Source organism: Natator depressus, chromosome 7, assembly GCF_965152275.1.
Source record: "Natator depressus isolate rNatDep1 chromosome 7, rNatDep2.hap1, whole genome shotgun sequence".
Taxonomy (NCBI): domain Eukaryota; kingdom Metazoa; phylum Chordata; order Testudines; family Cheloniidae; genus Natator; species Natator depressus.
In genome coordinates this window covers 109,103,660-109,118,288 of record NC_134240.1, presented here as the reverse complement: position 1 = coordinate 109,118,288, position 14,629 = coordinate 109,103,660, and the positions used below count along the sequence as shown (strand labels likewise).

The 14,629-nt window shown below is 40.2% G+C and overlaps 1 protein-coding gene across 1 annotated transcript in view; it reads right to left on the bottom strand.

Moving 5' to 3' along the window:
* PDZD8 (PDZ domain containing 8) overlaps window positions 1-14,629 on the bottom strand; it is a 146,676-nt gene that overhangs the window by 67,514 nt on the left and 64,533 nt on the right. The window contains exon 3 of the mRNA XM_074959265.1: window positions 13,935-14,037. Coding sequence (XP_074815366.1) covers window positions 13,935-14,037 — 103 coding nt within the window. The remainder of the gene's footprint in view (window positions 1-13,934; window positions 14,038-14,629) is intronic.

The window sequence follows — 14,629 nt, the reverse complement described above, 5'->3', positions numbered from 1 at the left end:
TCCAACAGCTGGAAGTTGAAGCTAGACAAATTCAGACTGGAAATAAGGCATACATTTTTTAAAGGTGAGTAATTAACAATTAGAACAAATTACTAACAGTTGTGATAGATTCTCTATCACTGACAATTTTTAAATCTAGATGTGATGTATTTATAATATATACGCTCAAGCAATTATTCTGGGGAAGTTCTATGGCCCGTTTTATACAGGTCTGTCTAGACGATCACAGTGGTCCCTTCAGACCTTGGAATCCATCAACCTATGAAAGTGTAAGACAATTTGGCCAAGATTTTCAGAAGTGACTAGTGATTTTGGGTGCCTAACTTGACACATTTCAGAGGGTGTGATTTTCAGAAAGTGCTCAGCACCCACTCTGATCTAAGGTGTTTCACACTGAATGCTCCAAAATTGAAGCACCCAGAAAAAATCATTTTTTGAAAATCTTGGCCTTTATAAACAAACATGGAATATAGGGGCACTAAGGGGAAGTGTGGGTGACAACTACTTTTTTAAAAAGATTGTTTTGTTAGAATGTATTTGGAAAGGTTTTTTCTCATTTCAACTACAAACAGACATCAATTTGAGTACAATGGCTGCAGCACTTCACAGTAGGACACCACACAAATAGTTTGGAAAGTCATTCCAGAAACGAACCGAATTACCCAGAAACCATCTGTTTACCCTGGTCAATAAAACACTGTTATCTCTCTTACAATAGGCCATACTGTTTATGTAAACAAAGTTAGCTTTCATGCCTGGGCCACCTATTTATTTAGTGAGATCAGCTATCACTGTAAATCAATTTCTTTGCAAATGAGAAACACAGCTGTCTGCAAAACCTACTTAAAACTCCTTCCTGTGTCCAATATTTGTACGTGTAGCAGAGCAGATTACCATGAGAATACAAAAAGGATTGTCAGCAGAATACAACTGTGGAAGCTAAAATAGAACAGCTCTTCTTGGGTTTTACATCTGCTTCAAGGGGAAAGATCATGTTCAATTTACTTGCCTTTTTGATTTGCTTTATGAGAAACTTGGTTTATACTATTTGCATAATGACAACTTAAAAATTTGACCAGGAAAACCGTTACATTTGCTATTCAGAATAGGAGCCTTCAGAAAAACTTAATTAAATCAGTCATTAAAAATGCAAAATATAGAACTTAAAGATTTACAAAAAAAATTATCATGTCACTGACCTTTATAAAGTGTAGCTGCATTGTTAGCATGGATTTTGCCTTTCATGAGTTTAACAGAAGTATTAAAAGAACAGAAGGCCCAAACTACCCATCTGTAAGAAGCCTCTGCAAGGTTTTCCTCATGGAACACTCAGAGGAATCATCTCCAAGTGGAAGACCACTTACCTCAACCCCATAAAGAAGAGATGGCACAACTCTCATCCCCAGAGACCTCACAGATGCGTTTGGAACATATATGCTTCTTGTGGGATCAGTGAGAGGCCAGTGCCATCCTTGCAGAGAATGTAGCAACTATGAAGCGTGGGCTATACAAGATCCCATCACCTTTTGTAATGACAACATGAGCAGCAGCAGCAACCCATTAGGGTACATAATCCCTTAAGCCCCCATGTATTTTCAGTTGCTTATGAACTTTGATTCTTTCACTATTTGGGCTGAGCAATTTTTATTCGCTTTGTTTTTGGCTGGAAATGCATTTTCTTCTCAGACGCTGAGTAAAACTTGAGTTTCGTTGATAGCGTATATGGAGTTTTTTTTGTTTTTTTTTTTAAAGTACACTTTTCCCACTAGAAGATTTTCTAACTTCTGAGTGCTTCACTTCACAATATTAATTTTAATTCAGTTTTTGTGTGGCATATTATTTTTCAAATCTAACAGGCTAGATTGTAACCTAAAAAGCCCTTGGTTGGGGGTTGTATAAAGCTGCAGCAGGGAAAATCTTGGAAGGACTCTGCCTCAGAGATTGGGTTTCATGACACGTGAGGGAAGGGGGGGTGGGGGGAGAAAGGAGAATTACATAGGTTGCACATGATGCAGCTGTCCTGTTCTGCCAGCTAGTGTGGAAACTGAAAAACACAGCCATGGAACCTGCCTCCTCCCCTTCGGGCAATGTTTGTCCTCAAAACAATGAGGAAGTATCCCCAACATGCCCAAGCACAGGGTCTGCAATTGTCCCTGATCCTGTCATAGGAGGGCAGAGAAGGCAAGGGTTTCTCCAGTCACAATATGGCCTAATGTAATCGTATTAAAAACTATCCTAAAGTGCATATTCAAGAAGGTAGACATAAGTTTGGACATGCATGAAAAAAAAAAAAAACTAGTTCCAACATTGTTAGAGAAAAATATATACATACAGTAGAATTTTATGGAAAATCTCTGGTTAAGCAGTAGAAAAGCTATCTGAAGCCTGAAGTTAAAAAATGTTTAATGCTCAAGAGTAGAGGAAAAAAACCTGATGGCCTTCAAGTTTATTTGAAAGACAGATTACAGAATATTACGTAAAGCGCAAATCTCAGACCTATTCCCCATTGTATTTACAAATATTATCAAACTTTATAAGACCATGAATTTTCATAAAAAGTGACATTTTCAAAAACCTTTACTTGCTTTAATCCTCCTCTTTTCTTTTGATAGGATTAAACTCTCAAATGGCAGACTGTTAAATAAGCACACCAAAATGCTAACTGTGAGGCATTTGGCTTTATATATTTATAAATTAGTGTTTCACAGCCACTTCAAATTTGACATTACAGTTCAGTATTTCCAGGCAACTCATTTCAATGGGTGTTGAATTTGATTTATATGATTTTTCTCATTTTAACATCCACATGTTCCTATGCCAGATACCTTTAAATATAATTTTTTTTTAAAAAATCTATAATTTATTTAAATGAAGCTCCACAAAAAGATATGGCCTTTTATTTTTAAAGCACATCAACTGTCTTGCCTAAAACAATTTTTAAAATTGCATACAGATAATTCACCGAAGGCCCTATTCAGCCATAAAATCTACCAGAAAGGCTGCAAATCTTGACAAATCCATTCAACTGAAAGATTAGCTTGCTTTGAAGCCCCTAATTGCAGAGCCTTTTCCCTGCTATAGTAATCCTAGAAGGTATCTATTTGCCAGGTAAGAGGACAAGACCTGCACACTGAAGCAGCTAATCTTCTCCCCTAAATATGTAAGTGTTCAGAGGACTGACTCCCTGAACGCTCAGTAGAGTAAGTGCTTGCTGGTGTCTCTTTGGAAGATGAGGATGCTGGAAAATTTACCCAAATAAATTTGCAGTTTTCTCCATGGCTGTCCTGTCTAAAACTCACAGAAACCTTGTGAAACCGCTGGAAAGACAAAATTCTGCTGGATGGGGTATTCTAAATGCATTTCTTTAACTGAAAGTATTTATTTAGCGAAACATAAAATAGGAACTCTGTGCTGCTTAAATTTATACATACCGTAGGGATTTGTTGTTTATATGTTTTGGGACTTGTGACGGGGTTGGGACTCATCACCGCAGCACCTCCTCCTGTTCACTCTGGGAATTAGCTCAGTTCATGCTGCGTGCCCTCTGCCGGTGATGTCCCATCCGTCTCTTGCCCTAGATTGGCGTCTCGACCCGCATTGCTCCCAGCTTGCGGCGTCCTCTTCAGGACACTGCCCTCCGGCAGTGCCCATGCTGTTGACTCTGGGAATTAGCTTAGTCCATGTGGAGCGCCCTCCGCTTGTGGTGTCCCGTCCGTCTCTTGCCCTCCATTGGTGTCTGGACCCACGTTGCTCCCCGCTCAGCGGCGTCCTCTTCAGGACGCTGCCCTCCGGCCGTGCCCACTGCTCCGGTCTCACCCCCTTCTGGGGGTTTGGTGTGTCAGCAGTCCTTTTTGCTCCAACCACAATAGCCAACCACACCCCAAAGTTTAACCCCTTTTGGCAGGGGTCTGGTGCAGTCCGTGATGGCCACTCCGAATGGCCAGGTGGAAGTGCAAGGGGGGGACCCAGGCCCGCCCTCTACTCTGGGTCCCGACCCAGGGACCCTTTGGCAGCTGCCTTCCTGCCTGCCCCCCTTCTCGCCCTTTGTCCATCTCTCTCCCTGGACATTTCCCCTTCGGCCCCTTTGCATCGGCTAGGCCCTTTTTCTCAGGGCTTGCAGCTCAGCAGGTACCGGACGGGAGTTCCCTTCTGCTCCCCAAGCCTGCCCAGGATTACGCTGTCCCTGGTGCTAGTCTCCTCATGCAGGAGACAGACCTTCACCCTCTGAAGGCCTGGGAGAGACTGCCTGCTCCCTTCCTGGGCAGCCATTATATAGGGCCTAGCCAAGCCCTGATTGGCTCTCTAACAGGCCCTCCCTGATTGGCTGCCACCCTGCACAGCCGCTTTGGCCTGTTGTAGCCCAATCTGGCATGGGGGTGGGGCACCGCCCCACCACAGGACTCAATGGTCAGATGCAAATTCCTCTCCTAGCCTATTAGGAGAAAAACTATTCCTTTATTAATACAAGCACACAGGCATACTAAGTATTGTCTGGACCTCACTGTTGGCTGAAAATAGAGCTTTCAAATTATCTACTTAACTATTTTCAGAACAACAACTGTCTTCTCTTTTCTGTGCTGTTCAACCTTTAAATTAGAAGTCTGCTTTTTAATCATGGAAACAGTGGATAGGCCGAGATGAATTTCTTTCTACAAGTCTTTAAAACAGCGTATATACCCCAGTAAGTCAATACTTTTATACAATTCATAATGCCAGTAACAGCTGAGTATTTGGTGACATGCAGATTATGAAATACAATCAAAACAGGAGGAGACAGGCACAAGCTAGTCTCTAGACTCCAGAGGCACTGAATCCAATATGTAAAAGTCCCAAGAAAAATGGAGGAGGTATTAGTCTGTCTACGTTTCCCCCACATTTGGCATTATTCAATAAGTTAATAAAATTGGCAGTCTCACTCAAAAGGTCCAGTACTACAACAACAGCAGAAAAATATGTAGATAGTAACTGAACTAATGATGCACACTACTATTTCTATTATTTTACTTTCAAACAAACAGCAAATGCAAAAGTTATGCAGTTTAAACTTTCCATGCTCATATTGGGCATAAGATACCTAGAAGACAACAATCTATAGTGGTTATACATAGGCTGAACTATTCAGCCTAAAGACTGTGCAAAGAAAGAGAAAACACTATTTCCCTCCCCCCCCCCGAAGTGTTGCAGAATTACTTATATTAACAAATCCTAACATCCTAGGAACTTCAAAGCTCAGTTCTAGGTTTGTCCTGCTCTACTCTGCTGGGAGCAGGCACAGAAATGCTGCTATTCTTAGAAAGGTGTGGTGGTACTATATGGCCATTTCTGGGGGTTTGGAAGGATACCCACTCAGAAAAGGCATTCATCTCCACAGCTGATTTTGAACTAACAAAACTCTATGGAATAAAAACCTAACACTTTAGGGTCCATTTCTGTAACTCATACACTTGTTATCTGGAGTTATTTTCATTTTATTTCATAAGATAATTAAAAGTCTTGATAGAAAAAAAACTTTGCTAATCTTACACATTACTGTGGGTGAAATCCTGGCACTAATGAAGTCAGGGGCAAAATTCCCATTGATTTCAATGAGGCCAGGATTTCACACTACGTGAACAAGATAAAATGTAGCATAGGACAAATTTTTCTTTTAGTATGTACCCACCTAATTGAAAAAGCTAGTTTCCATTTTAGTGGACAACTTTCAAAACATCTATATAAAAAGCTATGACCCTTACACCCCATACAAGGCACAGCTTCTAGTTAATATCTGTATACTAAAAATAAAATAAATAAATAAATGTGTGAAGTGTCGCAAGACACCCATCTTTAATGATCTTCCCTTCTAAGGTACACAATACTATTTATGTATAATTATGACGCTACAATACTATTTATCCATAATTATGACATTCAGAAATTAACATTAATTCCACCAGTCTGCACTATTCATGTTTTTAGTAATGTGTGGATTTTGTATGGGAATGTGCCAAATCATCTCTCAAATTATTAATTTGAGCTATGAACATGATCTGATAAATACCTTGGAGGCATCAGACCCCTTTCTATTATAACAGACATTTCAGTAACACACTGGATATGTTTAATAACAGCATCATTTTTCAAAACTAATTGTGACACCTACTAATATTCCATAAATAAAGGGATCAGATTAGAGCCTCACCACCATTCATTATGAAGTATTAAAGCTGTCTAATCTCTTATCACTGCTAACATAAAGAATGAAAATGCCAATAACTACAGAATATGAGTATTTTTCTTATGAAAACAGTAGAACATAATTCACAGTCCAAATCAGATGCTGTGCCTTCACGTGGTTATAAAGCTCTTCTGAATTAAATAATTCTAAAATTGAACATATGTAATTTTTTCATTTGCCCTAAGTTGTCTATTTTCATTTTTTAAGATTTCTGGACTCTTGGATATACATTCTAACAATTTTATCTCAGTTACTACTGGATTGACTGGAATTAAGAGGAGGCTTAAATGTTAAAGAGAACCTAGAAGTAATACAAAATCCTCAACTTACCAATGAATAATATCTCCCCAATACAGCCAAAAGTCAACTGCATAGACTAATGTTGGAGCTCAGGAAGCTTCTCTTGTTTGGAGGAGCAAGCAATTCTGAGATACAACTTCCCATCCAAATATTCAATCAATTATTCCTATTGAGTGACTTGTCATTACTATGTGTTAAGAGATTCAAGTATACTGAATAAATTTGTGTTATTTGTTTTATTGTGTTGTCAACTCTTACGATTTTATCATTATTCTTGCAATAATCTGGTGTTTTTCTTAAGGCGACAACTCCTAAAGGCGAGAATTTTTTTTTTTTAAAGTAGTATCTAGCCCTCAAGGTTGTGGAGAAAATTCTGACCTGAGCAAACCCTAAAGACTCTACCAAAAAACCCAATCCCCCCCCCCCAAAATAAACAACAATGCCACACAGCAAATCAATAAAGAGCCAAATTTTTTAAATTAAAATAAATCTCATGATGTTTTGTTGTGCGATTCATGATTTTTGCAAGCTTGGGGTTGGCAATACTGGCTTTCATAGTGCCAAATTCTAGCCAAGTCTCAGGAGTACACAATGGAAGGAAGGGTGCAACAAGCCTTTCCTTGACTCTTGCATTTCTGAACAGGGGTTGGCCAGAATTTGACTGAGCATTACAGTTCCTCTTTGTGTTCTCTTTAGGCCACCCTTGAGGAACCCCACCACCTTCACAAATGATCTGCAGATTTGGCTGAGTGAAAAGCATGCTACACTCTTCAAGGGTACTGGAGCAACTGTTCTGATGTGTACTCCCAGGAATCCTCAATTGGCATTCTGACTGATTCACCCAGAATTTTTACTGTGGGCTCAAGCCACACCACAGAGCCTCAGGGCATGTCTACCCTACAATAAAAAACTCACAGGTCCAAGTCTCAGAGCACTGGTCACCTGACTTGGGCCATGGGGCTATAAAACTTGAGTGCTGACACTGGGGCCAGAGCCTTAGCTCTGAGATTCTCCCCACTTGTGGGGTCTCAGAGCCTGGGCTCCAGCCTAAGGGTTTACACTGCAATTCATTAGATTCACAGCCCAAGCCCCATGAGCCCAAGTCAGCTAACCTGGGCCAGCTGTGTTGCAGGTCTTTTATTTCAGTGTACACATACACTCGTCAGTCCCTCCTCTGGCATGCACAGTAGAAACTGGTACTTCACATCTAGTCTTTTCTTAATCTGTCTTGTCTACACCACAAATCCATTACTAGTTTAGCTATACTGGCAGAGCCTCAGTGTTGATGCAGCATATGCCAACAGGAGTTCCACTGTCAGCAGAGTAACACCACCTTCCCAAACACCAGATATGCTAACAAAGGAGCATTCTTCTTAGAGCGTGTGCCATATTTGTCCACGCCTTATATTAGTATACAGCTATATAACTCATTTACAGTATGCGTCCAAGATCCAAGTCTCACGAAGTCACTGAATTTTATTCCTCTTCCCATGTATGCTTTGGAATTTTGATGATCAGATAAATTCACCCCACAATAGTACCTCCCAACTGAATTAAGAAGCAAGTTTTATTAGGAATATTTTCTATCCAAGCTATTACTTTGTCAATTAAAAGAGCTTACTTTAAAACAAGCAACAACAGGTTACTAACTGTTCTGTAACTGATGTTCTTTGAGATGTGTTGCGTATGTCCATTCCACGTTAATTGTGTTTATGCCCAGTGCACTAGAATTGGAGATTCCTCTTAGCAGTACCACTCAGGACAGCGCACACACCCTCTGTTGCCTCGTGCTGTTGAGTGATGGTATAAAGTGTGGAGCCAGCCCCAACTGCTGCCCCCGCCCCCCCCAGTCCTTTTTATGGGACAGACTCTGATATAGAGGGGTAGGAGGGTGGTTTGTGAAATAGACAGGTGTAACATATCGAAGAACAACAATTACAGAACAGGTCAGTAACTGTTTTTCTTCTTCAGGTGATTGCACATGGCCATTCCACTTCAGGTGACTCACAAGCAGTTCAAACCGGAGATGTGTTTCGGATTCGGGTCATTGTTCAGGTAAAGGACTACTTGTCCAAACTTGGCAACAGTATCTTCTGGACTGCTGATATGGCATAAGGAGTTATAAAGGTACATATTGATGACCAAGCTGCAGTCCTACAAGTTTCTGACATAGACAATTGAGCTAAAAATGCTGCAGAAGCTGCATGAGATCTTGCTGAGTGTGCTACCACCCTGCTTGGCAGGGCTATGATGGCAATTTCAGAGCACAGGTATATACAGGAGGAAATCCAGGACAAGATCTTCTGCACTGAGGTAGAAAGGCCCTTCATCCTGTCTGCAACTACCACAAGAAGTTGAAAGAAGAACAGGAGTACTTGTGGCACCTTAGAGACTAATAAATTTATTTGAGCATAAGCTTTCTGGGCTACAGCCCACTTCATCGGATGTATAGGAGGGAACATATAGTAAGACGATGTATATATACACACATACAGAGAACATGAAAAGGTGGAGTAAGAGGCTAATTAATTGAGATGAGCTATTATCAGCAGGAGAAAAAAAACTTTTGTAGTGATAATCAAGATGGCCCATGTAGACAGTTGACAAGAAGGTGTGCGGATACTTAACATCGGGAAATAGATTCATGACCTGGATCAGGATAGCCAACACCCTTCTAACATCCAAGATATGGAGCCTCTCCACATTCTTATGAGAACGGGGCTTAGGAAGAGAGTCAATTAGTATACTGTTTGATTGTAGTGGAGTCCAACACTAAACCAAAAATCTTGGATGTGGACTTAAGTATACTTTGTCCCTATAAAAGACTGTAAGGAGGTTCAGCTACCACCGGCCTTAATTCCCCCACTCTTCTTGCAGAGGTAATGAATACCAAAAATTGATAGATGAAGAGGGGAGAAATAGCATCTGCCATCTGGGGATATAAACTGACCAAATGGTGTAAGAACCTAATTGACACTGACCAACAACTAGAGGGTGGAAAGCAGAGACAGGTGAACTCTGACAGAGCTAATAAGATAGGACTTGTTATTTCAGGTAGAACAAAAACAGTCCAGAATATGTTGTATACAGGCCCAGACTGGCAAAATACTCCTTTGCTGTGACCATATGGAAAACAGTCTTACCTGTTGAAGTGGAAATTATCTAATTAAAAGGCTATCTATTCTCAGAATAGTCTACCTTCTGAGGCTTTAACCCTGGAGCATCCAGGCTGTACGACGAAGAGCATCTGGACTACGATTTAGCAAGTGACCGTGGTCCGGGAGATCAGGTCTGGCTCTGGAGATAGTGTCAAAGGAGCCTTGGCTGAGAGAATCAGCAGACTAGAAAAACAATACTGTCAGGGCCACACTGGTACTATGAGGATCATGTGAGCATGATCCTCAGCAACACTCTGAAAAGGAGCGGAACAGGAGGGTAAACATAAATCAGATTGTCTTTCTGGGATAACATGAAAGCATCCATCAGAGATCCCTGACTGTGACCTGCCCTTTAACAAAAGGGTTAGAATTTCTTGTTGTGGCAAGTAGCAACCAGGTCTATTTGAGAGACCCTCAACACCAGGTCTGAAAAATAAGACTTAACTGTATGTGCCCTGAGAGACTACTTGCAATCTTTGTTGAAAAATCTGCCAAAAATTGTTCTGAATCCCCAGGATGCTTTGAAATGAATCGCACTGGTGACACAAAATACCCAAAGCTGTATTGCACCTTGACAGAGACTGTCCTACCTGGCCCCCCCTATCTCTATCCTCCATCTTGTTTGCTTGAGGACTGTTCCAAGGACATTGATTTCTTGGAGGAGGTTGGCTCCTTGGAAGCATGCTACCTATGCTTTTTCCTTGGCACTGAAGAAGGGCACAGAGTCCCTGCAGTGTTTGAATGGGCACTTCTGACAGGGGCAGATGTGCTCAGTACCCATCCTAAGTGGGAAGGCTTTGGCAGTGGACACCAGGCTGCCTCCATGAGGAGATGATGCAGTCTTACCTCTCTATCTTTCTTAATCGGGGCTTGAAGTCTTTACATATTTGGCACCTGTCCTGGATGTAACCCTCACCTAAGCACTTCAGACACTGAAAAGAAGGTCACTTAATGGCACAGACTTCTCAAAGCCAGTGCAAGGCTTAAAAGTCTGGAGACAGAGGATTTCTCGGTACCAAGAGTTGGTAACCAGAACAAACAACAGCTCTCTAAGTAAAACCAATTAAATTAAAAAAGCAACTTACTCTAAAGCTCTAACCAACTATTGATGAGTACACTAACTATAATAAAAATAAACTAACACCCCAACTACCAATCACAGACAGTAAGAAGAATCTGAGGGAGATGGGTGGCAACTGAACGCTTTATACCATTTAGCAGCAACACAAGGCAGCAGAGAGCGCATATGCTATCCCAATGAGTACCTGTGACAATTCTCATGGTACACAGGACTGTCACCTTGTTACCCACTGCCTCTAGCAAGGAGTAGACCTGCCTGTGGTAACTGGGTGTTAGGGAGCTAACACCACCAGCCTAACCTACCTGTTAGCCACTCAAACACTCTCCTCTGGGCTACATGGGCCCTGTCTGTGTCTTTCAGGTTAACAATAAATGCACTCAAGTCCCTTTGAATCATTCCCACATAATATCCAGCCCCTGACATCGGCTACTCACAGAAATCCCAGACCCTCTGTCCCCAAAGGAGCAGTGTGCCCCAGTTTACTAGCTTTACCTTAAATCACCACTCTTGTAAAAAATCATACAGCACTTGCAAGCAGTTAAAACAAAAACAGGTTTAAGAAAGAACAGAGTTTAGATTCAAGAAAGTGGTGAAAACAAATGGTTATGATACAACACAAAATCATAACACACAAACCTGGATCTACAGTTATTACTAGTTATCTTTCCTATCTAATAAAGTGGGTTTCCCTGCCCAAAGTTCAGTCTCTGCTGCAGAGCTGGCTGGCTTCAGAGGAACCAAGATCCAATTTTTCCATTTGAACATCCCTGTTCACCAAGATGTCTCCTCAGTGAAAGGATTCAGAATGCTTTTCCCCACCCTGTGTTACAATGAAACAGTCTTTTGTCACTATTCATAGACAGGGCAAACCTGTCTTGTTGCAATGTTCCTTTACCACCTCCCAGTCGTTTTGATGGTTTGCAGTGGTCTCTGATAATTTTGGAGTGGAGCAAGGCTAGACCACTGAGGGGTAACAACTCTCTCATACTTGAATGGGCACATAATGAGACATTTTATCCCCTGGTGACTAACTTTTACTCCAATATCATAAAATGTACTTTCAATAAATTTGATATTCCTGAAAATATAACCCGTACATACTTCTTGCAATGATTCTGAGTCTTGCTAAGTTACAAGCTTTCTGTAGGAACCTTACAACACAATATCCATTATGGATAGTCTGTAAGACATGTGTTTGATGTAGTGATTTTGTCACGTCTGAGGCACGAGTTATTTGCAAAGAACAGGGACCCTTTGCCAAAGGGTCTCCATGTGACAATACTGCAAAGGGAAAAAATCTGACTGGCGCACTAGACGTGCACATACCTGAAGTGGAATAGACGTTCTATCACCCAAAGAACATGTGGTTCTTACCTTACAGACTTGTAATATACACACACCGAGAACATACTTCAGTTAAATTAATAGATTTCATAAACTAGCTAAGTTGTGTGAAATTTCTCAAAGTTAAATTGCTGTGTGCAGTATTTTATGTTGAAAGCCATACAATACTGCACACAGCAGTTTAACTTTGAGAAATTCCACACATAAAAACGTTTAAAGAGCTTCCAGTGCTACGATATGTGCTCTCTAACATACATCACCTCCACCTTACGTGACAAAAAATGTTCCTAGTTTATGCCAACAACACTAGTATTGTTCCAATAGAGTTCTTTTGGTATTTATCTTGTTTAACATTCAAAGGATTGCTATCAATGTACCAGAAACATTTTAACAGCTCAGCTGTACGTAATTCACAGTTTGCACTGTGCTTACTATGGCACTGAAAGTTATCTACATAATTTTTTTTAAACACATTATGGGACAAAATTTCCAAAAGTGTTCAGGTGCTTAAGTAGGAACAGAGCTCTTTTGAAAATCTGAGGTCCGAAACTCTCTCTCTCTCAAACTGGCCATCAGTTTCACTATACTGCCACCTGATGTCAAAAATGTACTACTGCAATGAGAATCAGTCATTTTCAACTTCTACAGCTAATGAAGAAGCACGAGAAAGGCAGGCATAACAATATTGCTGCCCATACCGATTTTAAAGAAAATATTTATTCTTTGAAAAGGGTATGAATTTGAATGTCCTTATTACCACATGCTGTTAGCATAATTTTGTGTAAAATCAATGTAGGCATAGATCAGGCAAATGTCATGCAACTTTATACATATCAACAAGACCACGCAGATAAAGACCTACTGGCAATATTGGGTCCAATCCTGCAATCTCCTCACACAAATATGGTACAACACACTTCACAAGGAATTCTGCCCGCAGAACTTCTAAGGAAGTATATTAGCAGTTATGAAGAGATGCAAGATGGGTTTATTGCTTGCTCATATTGGAAAAAATATTGATAAGCAAAGATCAGTAGTACTGAAGAAGCAGAATGTACTATTCTTGTTGAGCAGAAAGGAGAGAGGAGAGGATTGGAGCACCTTAACCTTCTTCTCCCCCCTGCCGCCCCGAACAAGTACCACTGGGCTCTAAACATAACAGAGAAAGATATTTAAACAACTTTTACAAATATTTATTAAAATGAAGGTTTTTTAAAAATTCACTTTTTCAGCAGAATCCCAACACAGTTTGATTACTACTATCATCATAGTATCTGAAATTATGACTGCTTCCATTTTTTGAAGGCAATATATGTTTCAAAGACACTATATGTTTGAGAAACTCTTCCTGACAAGAAGAAAAAGTCGTTTGTGGACTGTGTGCTGCTAAACTAACAGAAGAGCTCAAATAGGATACATGATTCTACATTACCTTAAAAGTCAGGAGTACTTCTGTTACCCAAACTCTTATTAATTTGCAGACTCTTATTAATTAGTTCTTTAGGCATGTAATGTCTTCATCGCTTTTCCTGTACATTTGGACTGTTAAGCATTTCAACGGTCCAATTTTTAACGAATGCATATGCGCAGTTGTGCACTTCATTTGTGTGTTGAAATTTGGTATTATATGAACAAGCAGCACTGTGGTGGTAATTGCTCATGGAAGTCATTTATGTGCGTCTTTTTTGATAAGCAGGCCTTTAGCGACAAAAGTTGGTATCTAGCAGTCCCTGACTGCACTTGATGTACCAGTTATGAATAATGAACATATATAGTCTAGAAAGAGTATATGAGAGTTTAAGTCATATAGTAATACAATATGTATGCATCTTACCGTTTTAATGGAACTCCGAGATTTTTCTTCCCAGACATTACTGCTCAGCTCAAACGTGCAATGAACATTTGTTTCTCTTTCATAGGATCCAAAAATCAGTAATCTGAAATACAGAAGTAGTAATTATTTTTAATAATAATCTGGGCTGTGTAATCTGTAGGGTATATATTTATTACAGAATCACATCTTTTCTTTTTAAACTCATTCATCCTTTTTATATACACTGCAATATGAAACCAGGAGTTCTCCCGTATTAAAATTCTCTCTCTCTCTCTCTCTCTCTCTCTCTCTCTCTCTCTCTCTCTCTCACACACACACGCACACACTCTTCTTCTACAATTCAAGCACAGCTCTCACTCAAAAGAGAGGTTTATAGAACACTTGCACCCTCTAGTGGAAGAATTAAGTAAATAAAATTGGCCAGAATTCTTATTGCCGTCTATAAATATTTTTTCCTGTAAAATGAATAGAAAAACAATCTGTATTTACAGACAAAGGTTTTGAGTCTCCTGACTTCATTTCTTCCCCCCAGCCCACTCTCGACTTGCTTGATTCAAATAGCAGACCATTATTACAACATCTAGGATAAGATTTGGTTTTGTAGCAATTTGTTTCATTACACAGAAGTTCTATCACCCTTGTGACTTTTCTTTACAATAGTACTAACACACACCTATTTCATGTATCACATCTTA